The following is a 21,225-nucleotide window of genomic DNA, read 5'->3' on the forward strand; positions in this document are numbered from 1 at the left end:
AAGAGGAGAAGATGAGAGAAGAGAACAGCATAGAGTGAACAGAGGAGAAGAGAGGAGAGAACAGCAGAGTGAAAAGAGGAGAGAACAGCATAGAGTGAAAATAGGAGAAGAGAGGAGAGAACAGCAGAGTGAAAAGAGGAGAGAACAGCATAGAGTGAAAAGAGGAGAAGAGAGGAGAGAACAGCAGAGTGAAAAGAGGAGAGAACAGCAGAGTGAAAAGAGGAGAGAACAGCATAGAGTGAAAAGAGGAGAGAACAGCATAGAATGAAAAGAGGAGAAGCGAGGAGAGAAGAGAACAGCATAGAGTGAAAATAGGAGGAGAGGAGAGAACAGCAGAGTGAAAAGAGGAGAGAACAGCATAGAGTGAAAATAGGAGAAGAGAGGAGAGAACAGCAGAGTGAAAAGAGGAGAGAACAGCATAGAGTGAAAATAGGAGAAGAGAGGAGAGAACAGCAGAGTGAAAAGAGGAGAGAACAGCAGAGTGAAAATAGGAGAAGAGAGGAGAGAACAGCAGAGTGAAAAGAGGAGAGAACAGCAGAGTGAAAAGAGGAGAGAACAGCATAGAGTGAAAAGGAGAAGAGAGAACAGCATAGAATGAAAAGAGGAGAGACGAGAGGATGAAATTCCAGTGATAAACTCATCCCAGCTGTGTTCTGTCTGACTCACAGATCATTCAGTCATTTACGAGTTTAATGTGATGATGAAGAATGTCTTTATACCATAACAACATTCACATGGCTGAGAGCGAGAGGGCGAGAGAGAAATAAAGAGAGATTCAGTCCTCACACAACCACTTCTGTCACATTAAGTCCCTGGAAGGTTCGATTTAACAGCCTGAGATGGTCTTAAAGGAGTTGTGGTATTGTCCATGACAGGGGGGTGGGGAAAGGGAGTGAGAAAGAAAGAGAAGAGGGAGAGTGATAGTCTCAGATCTTTGAAAGTACCTCCTTTTTAACAGCTCATGTCATATCAACTCATACCCCAAAATGTTATTGACTCATCCTTGTAGTTGTGGACAAAGCATAAATTAGAGACAACCCACTCGGTTTGGAAATATTTTGAAGACAATATATATATGACATCCATCAGATCAGTCTGTTTTCACAGTTCTCCTCTTTCTTTTTCCCTTTTCCTGCTCCCTCCCTCTCCCTATTTCCTGTTCTCTCATTGGTTGAGTATTATACTGATGTACTGTATCTGGTGCTGTACCGTATATTGGGAACTTCAGAGGAGTAGTACAAATGTTAGCCTTATTTGGACAAAAACAGAGATTCATCTTCAGATGTGTTTGTCTGAGATCAGTTTGTGTGTTTTGATAGTGTGTGGGTCTGTGCCTCAGTACCAACATATTCATGTGTGACACACACACACAGTTTCCTGTTATGACATGATAATGTAAATATGGGAACCCACTGATGCTCTGAGTAGCCTCTATTCAGTTCCTGCATGTCCGCTAGAGCAGTGGTTACTGTTGAAAGTTGCAATAGTAGAATGCACAAGGTGCAACTTCTAAATTGGGTAGTGCATCATCACTTCCTCTTGTCATGTCAGTCATTACACACCTTAGAGCTATTTATAACTTGTCAGAAATGTCCAGATCAACTAGCCCATGTCAGCTAATGTTTTTTTTAGCCCATAGTTGTAATGTTTTAGTCACTCAAATATCACATGAATATACATTAGACATGGCCAAACGTATAGAATTGCAAGAAAATTTGCTTTAAATCTGCAAAATTGTATTTGCACCTTATGACAAAATATGTAGAATTGCAGAAAATAAACCTGCAAAATTCATTGGGGTGTTCCCCAATGCTGGAAGGGGGGCTCCAAGTGAAACATTTTGGGAACCTCTGCACTGGAAGCCCCTATTAGTGTTGAAAAATCTGTCCATAGAGTAGGGTTAGAAGTCAACCAAGATCTAAGGTCAGTTTAGCATTTTCAACCCCTACTGCTTCAGGTTAGGATTGTTGAAGGGAACTGATCCTAGAACATGTGAAACTCCTTTCCCTCTATGCTGAGCACAACTGAAAGCATGTGAACCAATAACAGCACACCAATCAAAGCACTTTATTGCACCGTATAGTATGACATTGAGCCAATGGAAGGCTCTTATAAAAGTGTCCTTTTGATCTTTTCATCATGTGTACAAAACAGTCACACACACCTGTACCGTACAAAATCAACACTATTTACACACAATATATACATACGAACACACACACACCATGCAGTCTCTCTCACCTCTAGTTTCTGGACCAGGTTTAACCCTACCCACCAGACTCGTTTCTCTCCAACACACAGTCAGGGGCTGATAATGTCATCACCATTCTCCAGTACAGAATAACAAGCAAATAAATACACGTCATGATATGCATGTTTTTCATACATGGGATCACATTATAGCTATCTGAGACAAAAGTAGCTGATGAATTAAATAAAAATTAAATGTGTTGTGTTTTTAATGATCAAACTCAAAAGATGAATGTAAACAAAGCATAAGGAGCACTAAAATGTTTTTCACAGAAAACTGATAACATGCATATAAGATGCCATAAGTAATAACTTATGACTAATGACTAACTTATGACTAACATATTTAAAATAAATAAATAAACTGTGTCTCTCTGTTAGAACACTTCACTGTGGGTGTGTCTCTTTGTTAGAACATTTCACTGTGGGTGTGTCTCTTTGTTAGAACACTTCATTGTGGGTGTGTCTCTTTGTTAGAACATTTCACTGTGGGTGTGTCTCTTTGTAAGAACATTTCACTGTGGGTGTTTCTCTTTGTTAGAACACTTCACTGTGGGTGTGTCTCTTTGTTAGAACATTTCACTGTGGGTGTGTCTCTTTGTTAGAACACTTCATTGTGGGTGTGTCTCTTTGTTAGAACATTTCACTGTGGGTGTGTCTCTTTGTAAGAACACTTCACTGTGGGTGTTTCTCTTTGTTAGAACACTTCACTGTGGGTGTGTCTCTTTGTAAGAACACTTCACTGTGGGTGTGTCTCTTTGTTAGAACACTTCACTGTGGGTGTGTCTCTTTGTAAGAACATTTCACTGTGGGTGTGTCTCTTTGTTAGAACACTTCATTGTGGGTGTGTCTCTTTGTTAGAACATTTCACGGTGGGTGTGTCTCTTTGTAAGAACACTTCACTGTGGGTGTGTCTCTTTGTTAGAACACTTCACTGTGGGTGTGTCTTTGTTAGAGCACTTCACTGTGGGTGTGTCTCTGTTAGAACACTTCACTGTGGGTGTGTCTGTTAGAACATTTCACTGTGGATGTGTCTCTGTTAGAACACTTCACTGTGGGTGTGTCTCTGTTAGAACACTTCACTGTGGGTGTGTCTATGTTAGAACATTTCCCCGTGGATGTGTCTCTGTTAGAACATTTCACTGTGGGTGTGTCTCTGTTAGAACACTTCACTGTGGGTGTGTCTCTGTTAGAACACTTCACTGTGGGTGTGTCTCTGTTAGAACACTTCACTGTGGGTGTGTCTGTTAGAACATTTCACTGTGGATGTGTCTCTGTTAGAACACTTCACTGTGGGTGTGTCTCTGTTAGAACACTTCACTGTGGGTGTGTCTATGTTAGAACATTTCCCCGTGGGTGTGTCTCTGTTAGAACATTTCACTGTGGGTGTGTCTCTGTTAGAACACTTCACTGTGGGTGTGTCTCTGTTAGAACACTTCACTGTGGGTGTGTCTCTGTTATAACACCTCACTGTGGGTGTGTCTCTGTTAGAACACCTCACTCTTTGTTAGAACACTTCACTGTGGGTGTGTCTCTGTTAGAACACTTCACTGTGGGTGTGTCTCTGTTAGAACCCTTCACTGTGGGTGTGTCTCTGTTAGAACACTTCACTGTGGGTGTGTCTCTGTTAGAACACCTCACTGTGGGTGTGTCTCTGTTAGAACACTTCACTGTGGGTGTGTCTCTGTTAGAACACTTCACTGTGGGTGTGTCTCTTTGTTAGAACATTTCACTGTGGGTGTGTCTCTTTGTTAGAACACTTCATTGTGGGTGTGTCTCTTTGTTAGAACATTTCACTGTGGGTGTGTCTCTTTGTAAGAACATTTCACTGTGGGTGTTTCTCTTTGTTAGAACACTTCACTGTGGGTGTGTCTCTTTGTTAGAACATTTCACTGTGGGTGTGTCTCTTTGTTAGAACACTTCATTGTGGGTGTGTCTCTTTGTTAGAACATTTCACTGTGGGTGTGTCTCTTTGTAAGAACACTTCACTGTGGGTGTTTCTCTTTGTTAGAACACTTCACTGTGGGTGTGTCTCTTTGTAAGAACACTTCACTGTGGGTGTGTCTCTTTGTTAGAACACTTCACTGTGGGTGTGTCTCTTTGTAAGAACATTTCACTGTGGGTGTGTCTCTTTGTTAGAACACTTCATTGTGGGTGTGTCTCTTTGTTAGAACATTTCACGGTGGGTGTGTCTCTTTGTAAGAACACTTCACTGTGGGTGTGTCTCTTTGTTAGAACACTTCACTGTGGGTGTGTCTTTGTTAGAGCACTTCACTGTGGGTGTGTCTCTGTTAGAACACTTCACTGTGGGTGTGTCTGTTAGAACATTTCACTGTGGATGTGTCTCTGTTAGAACACTTCACTGTGGGTGTGTCTCTGTTAGAACACTTCACTGTGGGTGTGTCTATGTTAGAACATTTCCCCGTGGATGTGTCTCTGTTAGAACATTTCACTGTGGGTGTGTCTCTGTTAGAACACTTCACTGTGGGTGTGTCTCTGTTAGAACACTTCACTGTGGGTGTGTCTCTGTTAGAACACTTCACTGTGGGTGTGTCTGTTAGAACATTTCACTGTGGATGTGTCTCTGTTAGAACACTTCACTGTGGGTGTGTCTCTGTTAGAACACTTCACTGTGGGTGTGTCTATGTTAGAACATTTCCCCGTGGGTGTGTCTCTGTTAGAACATTTCACTGTGGGTGTGTCTCTGTTAGAACACTTCACTGTGGGTGTGTCTCTGTTAGAACACTTCACTGTGGGTGTGTCTCTGTTATAACACCTCACTGTGGGTGTGTCTCTGTTAGAACACCTCACTCTTTGTTAGAACACTTCACTGTGGGTGTGTCTCTGTTAGAACACTTCACTGTGGGTGTGTCTCTGTTAGAACCCTTCACTGTGGGTGTGTCTCTGTTAGAACACTTCACTGTGGGTGTGTCTCTGTTAGAACACCTCACTGTGGGTGTGTCTCTGTTAGAACACTTCACTGTGGGTGTGTCTCTGTTAGAACACTTCACTGTGGGTGTGTCTCTGTTAGAACACTTCACTGTGGGTGTGTCTCTTTGTTAGAACACTTCACTGTGGGTGTGTCTCTGTTAGAACACTTCACTGTGGGTGTGTCTCTTTGTTAGAACACTTCACTGTGGGTGTGTATCTGTTAGAATACTTCACTGTGGGTGTGTCTCTTTGTTAGAACACTTCATTGTGGGTGTGTCTCTGTTAGAACACTTCACTGTGGGTGTGTCTCTGTTAGAACATTTCACTGTGGGTGTGTCTCTGTTAGAACACTTCACTGTGGGTGTGTCTCTGTTAGAACACTTCACTGTGGGTGTGTCTCTGTTAGAACACTTCACTGTGGGTGTGTCTCTGTTAGAACACTTCACTGTGGGTGTGTCTCTGTTAGAACATTTCACTGTGGGTGTGTCTCTGTTAGAACACTTCACTGTGGGTGTGTCTCTGTTAGAACACCTCACTGTGGGTGTGTCTCTGTTAGAACACTTCACTGTGGGTGTGTCCCTGTTAGAACACTTCACTGTGGGTGTGTCTCTGTTAGAACACTTCACTGTGGGTGTGTCTCTGTTAGAACACTTCACTGTGGGTGTGTCTCTGTTAGAACACTTCACTGTGGGTGTGTCTCTGTTAGAACACCACTGTGGGTGTGTCTCTGTTAGAACACTTCACTGTGGGTGTGTCTCTGTTAGAACACTTCACTGTGGGTGTGTCTCAAATACCACCTGATTCCCTACAAGGAGTCCTACTTGTCCTAAGTAGTGTACCTTAAAGGAAACGTGGCCATTTAGAAAGCATTGTGTCTCTGGTCCAGAGCTGGGTTTTACAACTCCTTGCAACTACATTTTCCCCCTGCTACTTACTGGGCTCTCTGCTTAGCAGAATCACATATTACCATAATCATATGCGTACAATGTTTAAAGAATGTAGGATAGAAACAATGGATTCACTTGGCATTTAGGAGTCAATGGGTTTTAGGAAACAAATCGAGAATGTGATTCTAATGAGAGGAGTGCACTGCATTGTGCGCACACACACACACACGCGCGCGCACACACACACACACACACGCACGCACACACACACACGCACGCACACACACACGCGCGCACACACACACACACATGCACACACATGTACACAGGGTGTGGGTGGAGAGAGCTGTATAACAGGGCTAGTCCTCAGTGTGTTTCAGTTATCTCTCCATATAGATTATGTTTATATACAATATTTATATTTATACACTAATCTGAACCCCCTGTCTTCTTCTGACAATATACTTTAATAACTTTATTTTTAATGTCTATTTCATCAAGAAAACAGATATGTTCAGGGATATTTTCTCTCTCTCTCCTAACAACAACTACTAGTGGTCCAGTCAGTCTTCCTGTCTATCGATACACAGTGTTCCCTTAAGGTTTTGTACAGTGACTTCCTGTCTATCGATACAGTGTTCCCTTAAGGTTTTGTACAGTGACTTCCTGTCTATCGATACACAGTGTTCCCTTAAGGTTTTGTACAGTGACTTCCTGTCTATCGATACACAGTGTTCCCTTAAGGTTTTGTACAGTGACTTCCTGTCTAGGTGTCAGGTTTAACCGGGGGTGCAGAAACAGCCATACCTCCACCACAGCACAACTAAAGGATCAGACAACTGGCACCACACCATATGACCATGTGCAGATTCAAAAATACAGTACGTCTTGATTTAAAATGAACACTAGCGATATACAAGCACATATCCATACACACGCATGCTAACACACACATACACACAAATCCCCCTCACTCAGGTCCACCCCCCCAGGATGGGGCGTCTGGGTTACATGTTATAAGCCACGTAGATGGGGTCGAGCTGGTCCTGTAGGAAGCCGTCCCGGAGGTGCATGCGCTGCTTCTCCCCGCGAGAGTTGATGGGGATCACCCCGATGTCCGTTACTACGACGACCCCAACGATGAGGTAATGCTCCTCCAGCACCGCCTTGGTCACCATGGGAACCAGGTCCAGGGCTTCCTGCTCCGAGCCTTCTAGTTCTATTACGACTACCAGCAGGTTAGTCCAGGGAAACACCGCACTGTGGCACACACACACACACACACACACACACACACACACACACACACACACACACACACACACACACACACACACACACACACACACACAGACACACACACACACACACACACGTAATTTACAACTACAGTGATTATACCTTAATTAAGAATTGAAATAGAAACAGCTGTTTCAGGTGTGTATAGCGACGTACCACTCCATGATGTTCTTGTGCGTCCTGATGACGGAGGTCTCTATGTCTATAGGATGGTACCTCATCCCCCTCAGCTCCATGGCCTCCTCCAATGCACCCACAACATACAGAGCATCATGTCTCTCTGGGGAGGAAACAGAGAGAAAGGGTGAGTGTGTGTGTTAGTGTGTGTGTTAGTGTGTGTGTGTGTGTGTGTGTATATATACCTCCGCTGGCATCGGTGAGTTCAGTACGTCGTAAGAAGCCCAGGTATCCGGTGCGAGCCCAGACGGTGGATGTGTCTCCGAAGCTGAGTCTGGAGGTGAAGTGATCAGACTGAAGGACCTCCTCACCATAACCACTATAATATCCACTGCCATTATGGGCACTGTGCACCCAGATCTAGAGGGGGAGAGACAGAGAATTGAATTTAAATAATCTTTGTTGGGGCAACATAAAACCAGGAAACAAGATCATTAAATCAATTAGTGTGTATGTGTGTGTGCTGACCTCTCCAAGGTGGGAGTCTCCCAGCGGTCCCTTGGTCTCTGGGTTGGCGATGATGATGCGGACGCCAGGTAAGATCTGAAACAGTCACCATGGTTACGCTACAATGCTTCCATCTCCAGGTCCACATACGGCATATACTGCAGCCTATGAGGCATTCTGGTCTATGTGTAGAGAGCTGCAGCCGAACCACCCAGTGAACCACAGACAGGAGAGAAGCTGAGTCTAAGGACTCTACAGTGATGAAGCTTAATGATTGTAAATGTTCAAACATGGCTCAGGACCCACCTTTCCTGACTCCATGAGAGGGAGACTGTGAGGAGAACCTCTCTCCACCAACCGCACCCTGAGAGAAACAAAAAACACTGTTATACAAGTTGATTGGTTGATTGATCTGATTGGTTGTTGCTGTGATTGACCGGCAAAACATACCTATCATGCCGCAGAGCTCTCATGTCCACGTACACTGTAGTGGGATCCGGCCCAGAGGTTCCCTGTAACCAATCACAGCACAGAGTGACCATGTTATCACACACAAACAAACATGTACAGTACATAAACACACACGCCTGCGTACACACACACACACACACACACACACACACACACACACACACACACACACACACACACACACACACACACACACACACACACACACACACACACACCTGTAGACAGATAGCCAGGTTGACCCTACAGCCGAATGCTGTGCTGACAGATCGGGGGTGCAGGCCCAGGTCTTTAAACAGCTTAGAGAAGGAGTGTGTTAGAGACATCCTGGGTCTCTCCTCTGCTACCACAACACATGCCCTCACACGGGACAGGTCCAGGCCCCGTGCCTGGAGAGGAAGTGGAGGGGTGAGAATGAGGTGAAGAGGAGGAGAGAGTGGGGTGAAGAGGAGGAGAGAGTGGGGTGAAGAGGAGGTGTGAGGGGTGAAGAGGAGGAGAGAATGAGGTGAAGTGCAGGAGAGAGTGGGGTGAAGAGGTGAGAGTGGGGTGAAGAGGAGGAGAGAGTGGGGTGAAGAGGAGGAAAGAGTGGGGTGAAGAGGAGGAAAGAGTGGGGTGAAAAGGAGGAGAGAGTGGGGTGAAGGGGAGGAGAGAGTGGGGTAAAGAGGAGGAGAGAGTGGGGTGAAGATGAGGAAAAGTGGGGTGAAGAGGAGGAGAGAGTGGGGTGAAGAGGAGGTGAGAGTGGGGTGAAGAGGAGTAGAGTGGGGTGAAGAGGAGGAGAGAGTGGGATGAAAAGGAGGAGAGAGTGGGGTGAAGGGGAAGAGAGAGTGGGGTGAAGAGGAGGAGAGAGTGGGGTGAAGAGGAGGAGAGATGGGGTGAAGAGGAGGAGAGAGCGGGGTGAAGAGGAGAGATGGGGTGAAGAGAAGTTAACTTTAAATACACAACATTTCCATCCTTACCTCCCTCTCATCCCACCCTCATCCTACTGATGGCTATATAAAGCTGTTGTTTGTTCCTGGATCTGTTCCCTATGTGTTTCTCTCAGTGAGTCAGCTCCTAGTTTCCATGGCAATTTCCATTGGTGAAAGTTAACCTCTTAAAATAAACTCAGTCTGTCGATCAGCAACCAATCAGACAACACCTCAGGCCACAAACACACTGTTTACTGAGTCAATTCAAAGAGCACTTGATTTAGTTCTCTCTGCGTGTGGAATGTATTTGTTTATGTGTGTGTGTTTGTGTACCTTCAGTGCCTCTGTCTGCAGGCCCAGTCCTTTAGTGCAGAGCTCCATGACGCTGTAAGAACAGAAGGTGTCTCTGACTCGGAGCTGGCTGACAGCGAGCAGCCACAGCGCTGGGTTAGACTCCAACTCTACTGGAGGGATCAGGATCGACTGGTGGCCACTATACACACTGGAGAGTTAGAGGTTAGAAAGGGAAGTCAATTTTTGGACATTGAAACAGTTGTTTAACAGGTGTGTGTGTGTGTGTACCTGCAGAGACACCAGAGGACGAAGCCCAGGCCACAGTAGGGGTCGAGACAGATGGCTACCTCTCTGGAGGGATAGAGTTCACACTGCAGCTTCACCGATCGGCAGAACGCTCCCACCGCATTATGGGACATCTACACACACACCCACGAAACATGTCAGACACTAGGCATAGCAAGGGATAGAGGTCAGGGATGGAGGTCAGAGGTTAATGTTACCTGTACTCCAGCCAGCATGCCAGTAGTGGACACACTGAAGTCCAGATAGGCCAGGGCATCAGGGTTACAGGGCTTATATAGAGCTGGAGGCTTCTTCTTTGGCAGGTCATCTGAAAACACAAAATAATATTCAGTTATACACCAGTACAAACAACCAGCTAACAGCCTGACAGATACACTGTATGTGGTCAGAGCTGACCTGTGTCCAGGACAGGAGGCCAGTTCCTGATGTCCACTGTGGCGACCGCCTCCTTCGACCGTAGCAGCTTACAGATGACCGCTGTGGTCATCACACAGGCCGAACGACTGACCTAGAAGGACAGAGAGATGGATGAAGGGACAGAGAGATGATGAAAGGACAGAGAGATGATGAAGGGACAGAGAGATGATGAAGGGACAGAGAGATGGATGAAGGGACAGAGAGATGATGAAAGGACAGAGAGATGATGAAGGGACAGAGAGATGATGAAGGGACAGAGAGATGGATGAAGGGACAGAGAGATGATGAAGGGACAGAGAGATGGATGAAGGGACAGAGAGATGATGAAAGGACAGAGAGATGATGAAGGGACAGAGAGATGATGAAGGGACAGAGAGATGGATGAAGGGACAGAGAGATGATGAAAGGACAGAGAGATGATGAAGGGACAGAGAGATGATGAAGGGACAGAGAGATGGATAAAGGGACAGAGATGATGAAGGGACAGAGAGATGGATGAAGGGACAGAGAGATGATGAAGGGACAGAGAGATGATGAAGGGACAGAGAGATGGATGAAGGGACAGAGAGATGGAAGAGAGATGATGAAGGGACAGAGAGATGATGAAAGGACAGAGAGATGATGAAGGGACAGAGAGATGGATGAAGGGACAGAGATGATGATGAAGGGACAGTAGGATGGGAGAGATGATGAAGGGACAGAGAGATGGATAAAGGGACAGAGATGATGAAGGGACAGAGATGATGATGAAGGGACAGAGAGATGATGAAGGGACAGAGAGATGGGTGAAGGGACAGAGATGATGAAGGGACAGAGAGATGATGAAGGGACAGAGAGATGGGTGAAGGGACAGAGATGATGAAGGGACAGAGAGATGATGAAGGGACAGAGATGATGAAGGGACAGAGAGATGGATGAAGGGACAGAGAGATGATGAAGGGACAGAGAGATGGGTGAAGGGACAGAGATGATGAAGGGACAGAGAGATGATGAAGGGACAGAGAGATGATGAAGGGACAGAGAGATAGATGAAGGGACAGAGAGATAGATGAAGGGACAGAGAGATAGAATGCTACTGCATCTTTATCTTCTACCCCCTCTCAACCAGTTGACCGGGCAGTATTGACCCCTAGTTGACCTCAGTGTTTGACCTCTCACCTCTACGATCATCTTGACTGTGGGCAGTGTGGTTGAGATGTTCTGTGGGTGGGGCGGTCTGACAGTGATAGGAACACAGCCAGCGTAAAGGCAACCGTAGAATGCTGCGATCAAGTCTATACCTGCAACACACAAAGGAGTGAGGAGTGTATTTACGGGTACATGCTAACTGAGTGTGTGTGTTTGTGTGTGTGTGTGTGTATGTGTGTTTGTTTGTGTGTGTGGGGGTACATGCTAACTGAGTGTGTGTGTATGTGGGGGTACAGGCTAACTGAGTGTGTGTGTATGTGGGGGTACATGCTAACTGAGTGTGTGTGTTTGTGTGTGTGTGTGTGTATGTGTGTTTGTTTGTGTGTGTGGGGGTACATGCTAACTGAGTGTGTGTGTATGTGGGTGTACAGGCTAACTGAGTGTGTGTGTATGTGGGGGTACAGGCTAACTGAGTGTGTGTGTGCGCGTGTGTGGGGGTACATGCTAACTGAGTGTGTGTGTGTATGTGGGGGTACAGGCTAACTGAGTGTGTGTGTATGTGGGGGTACAGGCTAACTGAGTGTGTGTGTGCGTGTGTGGGGGTACATGCTAACTGAGTGTGTGTGTGTCTGTATGTGGGGGTACAGGCTAACTGAGTGTGTGTGTATGTGGGGGTACAGGCTAACTGAGTGTGTGTGTGTGTGTGTGTGTGTGGGGGGGGGGGTACATGCTAACTGAGTGTCTGTGTGTGTGTGGTTGTACAGGCTAACTGAGTGTGTGTGTATGTGGGGGTACAGGCTAACTGAGTGTGTGTGTGTGTGTGTGTGGGGGGGGGGGTACATGCTAAGTGAGTGTGTGTTACCTGGTGGGTAGACCAGTGCTATGTGGTCTCCCTCCTGTAGTCCTCCTCTCTCCAGCAGCAGGGCAGCAACTCTCTCCGCCCTCTTATGGAGCTGAAGACAGGTCAGAGAACTGGACACCAGCCCCTAGAGGGAGAGAGAGATAGAGAGAGCAATCATAACAGAATCATTCAAAAATTAGAATGTGTGTGTGTGTGTGTGTGTGTGTGTGTGTGTGTGTGTGTGTGTGTGTGTGTGTGTGTGTGTGTGTGTGTGTGTGTGTGTGTGTGTGTGTGAGTGAGTGAGTGAGTGAGTGAGTGATGTATGTTACCCGGGAGCTGAGCAGTGTGTAGAGGATGTGGTCAGGCGTCGTCTGAGATCTCCATTGCAGCACCTCTGACAGGAACAGGAACTACAGGACACACGACAGGATATGATATCACAGGCACTAACATCTACCTGGTTAAATAAAGGTAAAATAAATAAAAACATAATAATAATCCATCTTAAGCCATATTTCTGTGGCAATGGAATGACGTGTTACCTGGTCGTTGTCATCAGTCTGTCCCAGGTCTCTGCCGCTGGCCATAGCGATCCTCTTCCCAGACACCAGATTCCCCACCATCACAGAGGCAGGACCAATCTCTACAACACACACATACACACAGACACAAACAAGGTAAAGACGTGTCCAAAACCTTATTTGAATTAACAGTGACATTTACAACAAGAAGGTTGAGGGATATAATAGCTAACAATGTTCTTCATCGTTCACTAAATCAGCTCTGCTAAACACATGCTGTCTCTCTCTAGCTGTCTTTAGGTCCCTCTCACTCTCTCTGTCTCTCTCTAGCTGTCTCTAGATCCCTCTCACTCTCTCTGTCTCTCTCTAGCTGTCTTTAGATCCCTCTCACTCTCTCTGTCTCTCTCTAGCTCCGTCTCTAGGTCCCCCTCTCTCTCTCTCTCTCTAGATCCCTCTCACTCTCTCTGTCTCTCTCTAGCTGTCTTTAGGTCCCTCTCACTCTCTCTGTCTCTCTCTAGCTCCGTCTCTAGGTCCCCCTCTCTCTCTCTCTCTAGATCCCTCTCACTCTCTCTGTCTCTCTCTAGCTGTCTTTAGATCCCTCTCACTCTCTCTGTCTCTCTCTAGCTCCGTCTCTAGGTCCCCCTCTCTCTCTCTCTCTAGATCCCTCTCACTCTCTCTGTCTCTCTCTAGCTGTCTTTAGGTCCCTCTCACTCTCTGTCTCTCTCTAGCTGTCTTTAGATCCCTCTCACTCTCTCTGTCTCTCTCTAGCTCCGTCTCTAGGTCCCCCTCTCTCTCTCTCTCTAGATCCCTCTCACTCTCTCTGTCTCTCTCTAGCTGTCTCTAGATCCCTCTCACTCTGTCTCTCTCTAGCTGTCTTTAGGTCCCTCTCACTCTCTGTCTCTCTCTAGCTGTCTTTAGATCCCTCTCACTCTCTCTGTCTCTCTCTAGCTCCGTCTCTAGGTCCCCCCCCCTCTCTCTCTCTAGATCCCTCTCACTCTCTCTGTCTCTCTCTAGCTGTCTCTAGATCCCTCTCACTCTGTCTCTCTCTAGCTGTCTCTAGATCCATCTCACTCTCTCTGTCTCTCTGTAGCTGTCTCTAGATCCCTCTCACTCTCTCTGTCTCTCTCTAGCTGTCTCTAGATCCCTCTCACTCTCTCTGTCTCTCTCTAGCTGTCTTTAGATCCCTCTCACTCTCTCTGTCTCTCTCTAGCTGTCTCTAGATCCCTCACTCTCTCTGTCTCTCGCTAGCTCCGTCTCTAGGTCCCTCTCACTCTCTCTGTCTCTCTCTAGCTCCGTCTCTAGGTCCCCCTCTCGCTCTCTCTCTCTAGATCCCTCTCACTCTCTCTGTCTCTCTCTAGCTCCGTCTCTAGGTCCCCCTTTCTCTCTCTCTGTCTCCCTTTAGCTCCGTCTCTAGGTCCCCCTCTCTCTCTCTGTCTCTAGATCCCTCTCACTCTCTCTGTCTCTCTCTAGCTCCATCTCTAGGTCCCCCGCTCTCTCTCTCTGTCTCTAGATCCCTCTCACTCTCTCTGTCTCTCTCTCTAGCTCCGTCTCTAGGTCCCTCTCACTCTCTCTGTCTCTCTCTCTCTGTCTCTAGATCCCTCTCACTCTCTCTGTCTCTCTCTCTAGCTCCGTCTCTAGGTCCCTCTCACTCGCTCTGTCTCTCTCTAGCTCCGTCTCTAGATCCCTCTCACTCTCTCTGTCTCTCTCTAGCTCTGTCTCTAGATCCCTCTCACTCTCTCTGTCTCTCTCTAGCTCCGTCTCTAGGTCCCTCTCACTCTCTCTGTCTCTCTCTAGCTGTCTCTAGATCCCTCTCACTCTCTCTGTCTCTCTCTAGCTCTGTCTCTAGATCCCTCTCACTCTCTCTGTCTCCCTCTAGCTCCGTCTCTAGGTCCCTCTCTGTCTCCCTCTAGCTCCGTCTCTAGGTCCCTCTCACTCTGTCTCTCTCTAGCTGTCTCTAGATCCCTCCCACTCTCTCTGTTTCTCTCTAGCTCCGTCTCTAGGTCCCTCTCACTCTCCCTGTCTCTCTCTAGCTGTCTCTAGATCCCTCCCACTCTCTCTGTCTCTCTCTAGCTCCGTTTCTAGATCCCTCTCACTCTTTCTGTCTCTCTCTAGCTCCGTCTCTAGGTCCCTCTCAGTCTCTCTGTCTCCCTCTAGCTCCGTCTCTAGGTCCCCCTCTCTCTCTCTGTCTCTAGATCCCTCTCACTCTCTCTGTCTCTCTCTAGCTCCGTCTCTAGGTCCCCCTCTCTCTCTCTGTCTCTAGATCCCTCTCACTCTCTCTGTCTCTCTCTATTTTTCACTGTCTCACCTGGTTGTTTCTGTCGTGGTTTGGGCAGGTTGGTAACACAGGTGTGAGGACACATGAGCACGTTACAGGGGTGCAGCCCCCCCTCCAGGTACAGCTGTTTGGTCTCAGACAGGTGTATACCCCCCAGGGGGGTCTTAGGGAGGGTGTTGGCTGGAACTAACCCCAGGCAGAACACACCCACACCATGGATACTGTCTATCGCCTGTCAATCATACACAGACACAGAGGAGGAGTCAAGAGATCATGACATTTTTACAGGTCTGTGTTCTGGTTGCATTATGGTCGTACTGTGGTCGTGTTGAGGTGGTGTTACATGCATTATGGTCGTACTGTGGTCATGTTGAGGTAGTTTTACCTGCATTATGGTCGTACTGTGGTCGTGTTGAGATAGTGTTACCTACATTATGGTTGTGTTGAGGTAGTGTTACCTACATTATGGTTGTGTTGAGGTAGTGTTACCTACAATATGGTCATGTTGGGGTAGTGTTACCTACATTATGGTCATGTTGGGGTAATGTTACCTAAATTGTGGTGGCGTTGACGTGGTGTTGAGGTGGTATTACCCACATTATGGTCTTACTGTAGTCGTGTTCAGGTAGTGTTACCTACATTATGGTCGTACTGTAGTCGTGTTCAGGTAGTGTTACCTACATTATGGTCGTACTGTAGTCGTGTTCAGGTAGTGTTACCTACATTATGGTCGTGTTGAGGTGGTGCATTATGGTCGTACTGTAGTCGTGTTCAGGTAGTGTAACCTACATTATGGTTGTGTTGAGGTAGTGTATTATGGTCGTACTGTGGTCTTGTTGAGGTAGTGTTACCTACATTATGGTCGTGTTGAGGCAGTGTTACCTACATTATGGTCATGTTGGGGTAGTGTAACCTACATTATGGTTGTGTTGAGGTAGTGTTACCTACATTATGGTCGTGTTGAGGAAGTGTTACCTACATTATGGTCGTACTGTGGTCTTGTTGAGGTAGTGTTACCTACATTATGGTCGTGTTGAGGCAGTGTTACCTACATTATGGTCATGTTGGGGTAGTGTAACCTACATTATGGTTGTGTTGAGGTAGTGATACCAACATTATGGTTGTGTTGAGGTAGTGTTACCTATATATTATGGTTGTGCTGAGGTAGTGTAACCAATATTATGGTTGTGTTGAGGCAGTGTTAATTACATTATGGTCGTGTTGAGGTAGTGTTACCTATATATTATGGTCGTGCTGAGGTAGTGTTACCTACATTATGGTCGTGTTGAGGAAGTGTTACCTACATTATGGTCGTACCGTGGTCTTGTTGAGGTAGTGTAACCTACATTATGGTCATGTTGGGGTAGTGTAACCTACATTATGGTTGTGTTGAGGTAGTGTAACCTACAGTATGGTCGTGTTGAGGAAGTGTTACCTGCATTATGGTCGTACTGTGGTCGTGATGAGGTGGTGTTACCTACATTATGGACGTACGGTGGTCATGTTGAGGTGGTGTTTCCTGCATTATGGTCGTGTTAAGGGTAGTGTAACCTACATTATGGTTGTGTTGAGGTAGTGTAACCTACATTATGGTCGTGTTGAGGTAGTGTTACCTGCATTATGGTCGTCTTGAGATGGTCTTACCTACATTATGGTCGTACTGTGGTTGTGTTGAGGTGGTGATACCAACATTATGGTTGTGTTGAGGTAGTGTTTCCTATATATTATGGTCGTGCTGAGGTAGTGTAACCAATATTATGGTTGTGTTGAGGCAGTGTTAATTACATTATGGTCATGTTGAGGTAGTGTTATCTACATTATGGTCATGTTGAGGTAGTGTTTCCTACATTATGGTCGTACTGTAGTCGTGTTCAGGTAGTGTTACCTACATTATGGTTGTGTTGAGGTGGTGTTACCTACATTATGGTCGTGTTGAGGTAGTGCATTATGGTCGTACTGTGGTCTTGTTGAGGTAGTGTTATCTACATTATGGTCATGTTGAGGTAGTGTTTCCTACATTATGGTCGTACTGTGGTCTTGTTGAGGTAGTGTTACCTACATTATGGTCGTACTTTGGTCGTGTTGAGGTGGTGTTACCTACATTATGGTCGTACTATGGTCGTGTTGAGGTGGTGTTACCTACATTATGGTCGTGTTAAGGGTAGTGTTACCTACAATATGGTCGTGTTGAGGTAGTGCATTATGGTCGTACTGTGGTCTTGTTGGGGTAGTGTTACCTACATTATGGTCATGTTGGGGTAGTGTTACCTACATTATGGTCATGTTGGGGTAGTGTTACCTAAATTGTGGTGGCGTTGACGTGGTGTTGAGGTGGTGTTACCCACATTATGGTCGTACTGTAGTCGTGTTCAGGTAGTGTTACCTACATTATGGTCGTGTTGAGGTAGTGTAACCTACATTATGGTTGTGTTGAGGTAGTGCATTATGGTCGTACTGTGGTCTTGTTGAGGAAGTGTTACCTACATTATGGTAATACTGTGGTCGTGTTGAGGTGGTGTTTCCTAAATTATGGTCATGTTAAAGTAGTGTTACCTACATTATGTTCGTGTTGTGGTAGTCTTACCTTAATTTTGGACATGTTGAGGTAGTGTAACCTATATTATGGTCGCGTTGAGGCAGGGTTACCTACATTATGGTCGTGTTGAGGTAGTGTTACCTACATTATGGTCGTACTGTGGTCGTGTTGAGGTGGTGTTTCCTAAATTATGGTCATGTTAAAGTAGTGATACCTATATTATGGTCGTGTTGAGGTAGTGTAACCTACATTATGGTTGTGTTGAGGTAGTGCATTATGGTCGTACTGTGGTCGTGTTGAGGTAGTGTTACCTACATCATGGTTGTGTTGAGGTAGTGTTAATTATATTATGGTCATGTTGAGGTAGTGTTTCCTACATTATGGTCGTACTGTGGTCTTGTTGAGGTAGTGTTATCTACATTATGGTCATGTTGAGGTAGTGTTATCTACATTATGGTCATGTTGAGGTAGTGTTTCCTACATTATGGTCGTACTGTGGTCTTGTTGAGGTAGTGTTATCTACATTATGGTTGTGTTGAGGTGGTGTTACCTACATTATGGTTGTGTTGAGGTAGTGCATTATGGTCGTACTGTGGTCTTGTTGAGGTAGTGTTATCTACATTATGGTCATGTTGAGGTAGTGTTTCCTACATTATGGTCGTACTGTGGTCTTGTTGAGGTAGTGTTACCTACATTATGGCCGTGTTGAGGTAGTGCATTATGGTCGTACTGTGGTCGTGTTGAGGTAGTGTTACCTACATCATGGTCGTGTTGAGGTAGTGTTACCTACATTATGGTCATGTAGAGGTAGTGTTACCTACATTATGGTTGTGTTGAGGTAGTGTTAATTACATTATGGTCGTGTTGAGGGGAGTGTTAAAACATTATGGTGGTGTTGAGGTGGTGTTAGCTCCATTATGGTTATGTTGAGATGTTGTTACCTACATTATGGTTGTGTTGAGGTAGTGTTAATTACATTATGGTCATGTTGAGATGTTGTTACCTACATTATGGTCGTACTGTGGTCTTGTTGAGGTAGTGTTATCTACATTATGGTCATGTTGAGGTAGTGTTTCCTACATTATGGTCGTACTGTGGTCTTGTTGAGGTAGTGTTACCTACATTATGGTCGTACTGTGGTCGTGTTGAGGTGGTGTTACCTACATTATGGTCGTACTGTGGTCGTGTTGAGGTGGTGTTACCTACATTATGGTCGTGTTAAGGGTAGTGTTACCTACAATATGGTCGTGTTGAGGTAGTGCATTATGGTCGTACTGTGGTCGTGTTGGGGTAGTGTTACCTACATTATGGTCATGTTGGGGTAGTGTTACCTACATTATGGTCATGTTGGGGTAGTGTTACCTAAATTGTGGTGGCGTTGACGTGGTGTTGAGGTGGTGTTACCCACATTATGGTCGTACTGTAGTCGTGTTCAGGTAGTGTTACCTACATTATGGTCGTGTTGAGGTAGTGTAACCTACATTATGGTTTTGTTGAGGTAGTGCATTATGGTCGTACTGTGGTCTTGTTGAGGTAGTGTTACCTACATTATGGTCGTGTTGAGGCAGTGTTACCTACATTATGGTCGTGTTGAGGTAGTGTTACCTACATTATGGTCGTTTTGAGGCAGTGTTACCTACATTATGGTCGTGTTGAGGTAGTGTTACCTACATTATGGTAATACTGTGGTCGTGTTGAGGTGGTGTTTCCTAAATTATGGTCATGTTAAAGTAGTGTTACCTACATTATGTTCGTGTTGTGGTAGTGTTACCTTCATTTTGGACATGTTGAGGTAGTGTAACCTATATTATGGTCGCGTTGAGGCAGGGTTACCTACATTATGGTCGTGTTGAGGTAGTGTTACCTACATTATGGTCGTACTGTGGTCGTGTTGAGGTGGTGTTTCCTAAATTATGGTCATGTTGAGGTAGTGTAACCTACATTATGGTTGTGTTGAGGTAGTGCATTATGGTCGTACTGTGGTCGTGTTGAGGTAGTGTTACCTACATCATGGTCGTGTTGAGGTAGTGTTACCTACATTATGGTCATGTTGAGGTACTGTTACCTACATTATGGTTGTGTTGAGGTAGTGTTAATTACATTATGGTTGTGTTGAGGTAGTGTTAATTACATTATGGTCGTGTTGAGATGTTGTTACCTACATTATGGTCGTGTTGAGGTGGTGTTACCTACATTATGGTCGTACTGTGGTCGTGTTGAGGTGGTGTTACCTGCATTATGGTCGTGTTGAGATGGTGTTACCTACATTATGGTCGTGTTGAGATGTTGTTACCTACATTATGGTCGTACTGTGGTCGTGTTGAGGTGGTGTTACCTACATTATGGTCGTACTGTGGTCGTGTTGAGATGGTGTTACCTACATTATGGTCGTGTTGAGATGTTGTTACCTACATTATGGTCGTACTGTGGTCGTGTTGAGATGGTGTTACCTGCATTATGGTCGTGTTGCGGTAGTGTTAATTACATTATGGTCGTGTTGAGGTAGTGTTAATTACATTATGGTCGTGTTGAGGTGGTGTTACCTACATTATGGTCGTGTTGAGGTGGTGTTACCTACATTATGGTCGTGTTGAGATGTTGTTACCTACATTATGGTCGTGCTGCGGTAGTGTTAATTACATTATGGTCGTGTTGAGGTAGTGTTACCTACATTATGGTCATGTTGAGGTACTGTTACCTACATTATGGTTGTGTTGAGGTAGTGTTAATTACATTATGGTTGTGTTGAGGTAGTGTTAATTACATTATGGTCGTGTTGAGATGTTGTTACCTACATTATGGTCGTGTTGAGGTGGTGTTACCTACATTATGGTCGTACTGTGGTCGTGTTGAGGTGGTGTTACCTGCATTATGGTCGTGTTGAGATGGTGTTACCTACATTATGGTCGTGTTGAGATGTTGTTACCTACATTATGGTCGTACTGTGGTCGTGTTGAGGTGGTGTTACCTACATTATGGTCGTACTGTGGTCGTGTTGAGATGGTGTTACCTACATTATGGTCGTGTTGAGATGTTGTTACCTACATTATGGTCGTACTGTGGTCGTGTTGAGATGGTGTTACCTGCATTATGGTCGTGTTGCGGTAGTGTTAATTACATTATGGTCGTGTTGAGGTAGTGTTAATTACATTATGGTCGTGTTGAGGTGGTGTTACCTACATTATGGTCGTGTTGAGATGGTGTTACCTACATTATGGTCGTGTTGAGATGTTGTTACCTACATTATGGTCGTGCTGCGGTAGTGTTAATTACATTATGGTCGTGTTGAGGTAGTGTCACCTACATTATGGACGTGTTGAGGTGGTGTTACCTACATTATGGTCGTGTTGAGGCAGTGTTACCTACATTATGGTCGTGTTGAGGCAGTGTTACCTACAGTATGGTCGTACTGTGTTTGTGTTGAAGTGGTGTTACCTACATTATGGTCGTACTGTGGTCGTGTTGAGGTGGTGTTACCTGCATTATGGTCGTGTTGAGATGGTGTTACCTACATTATGGTCGTGTTGAGATGTTGTT

At 45.5% G+C, this 21,225-nt stretch overlaps 1 protein-coding gene across 5 annotated transcripts in view; it reads right to left on the bottom strand.

The window, feature by feature from the left end:
- Positions 1 to 2,051: 2,051 nt before the first annotated feature.
- Positions 2,052 to 21,225, bottom strand: part of LOC116354813 (disco-interacting protein 2 homolog C) — a 32,193-nt gene continuing 13,019 nt past the window's right edge. For 4 of the 5 annotated variants that reach the window (XM_031796590.1, XM_031796587.1, XM_031796588.1 and 1 more), the window contains 17 exons: positions 15,183 to 15,384; positions 12,899 to 12,999; positions 12,686 to 12,766; positions 12,378 to 12,501; positions 11,546 to 11,667; positions 10,367 to 10,478; positions 10,168 to 10,277; positions 9,953 to 10,083; positions 9,704 to 9,872; positions 8,681 to 8,851; positions 8,442 to 8,503; positions 8,298 to 8,355; positions 8,013 to 8,087; positions 7,730 to 7,904; positions 7,524 to 7,647; positions 5,287 to 7,328; positions 2,052 to 5,026 (listed from right to left, as the gene is read on the bottom strand). In XM_031796590.1, coding sequence (XP_031652450.1) covers positions 7,076 to 7,328; positions 7,524 to 7,647; positions 7,730 to 7,904; positions 8,013 to 8,087; positions 8,298 to 8,355; positions 8,442 to 8,503; positions 8,681 to 8,851; positions 9,704 to 9,872; positions 9,953 to 10,083; positions 10,168 to 10,277; positions 10,367 to 10,478; positions 11,546 to 11,667; positions 12,378 to 12,501; positions 12,686 to 12,766; positions 12,899 to 12,999; positions 15,183 to 15,384 — 2,070 coding nt within the window. In that variant the 3' untranslated portion in view covers positions 2,052 to 5,026; positions 5,287 to 7,075. Of the gene's footprint in view, positions 5,027 to 5,286; positions 7,329 to 7,523; positions 7,648 to 7,729; positions 7,905 to 8,012; positions 8,088 to 8,297; positions 8,356 to 8,441; positions 8,504 to 8,680; positions 8,852 to 9,703; positions 9,873 to 9,952; positions 10,084 to 10,167; positions 10,278 to 10,366; positions 10,479 to 11,545; positions 11,668 to 12,377; positions 12,502 to 12,685; positions 12,767 to 12,898; positions 13,000 to 15,182; positions 15,385 to 21,225 lie in introns of those variants that run through there. The other variant, XM_031796589.1, reaches the window with a different exon arrangement.

Source organism: Oncorhynchus kisutch, linkage group LG18 (genome assembly GCF_002021735.2).
Source record: "Oncorhynchus kisutch isolate 150728-3 linkage group LG18, Okis_V2, whole genome shotgun sequence".
In the NCBI taxonomy this organism is placed as follows: Eukaryota; Metazoa; Chordata; class Actinopteri; order Salmoniformes; family Salmonidae; genus Oncorhynchus; species Oncorhynchus kisutch.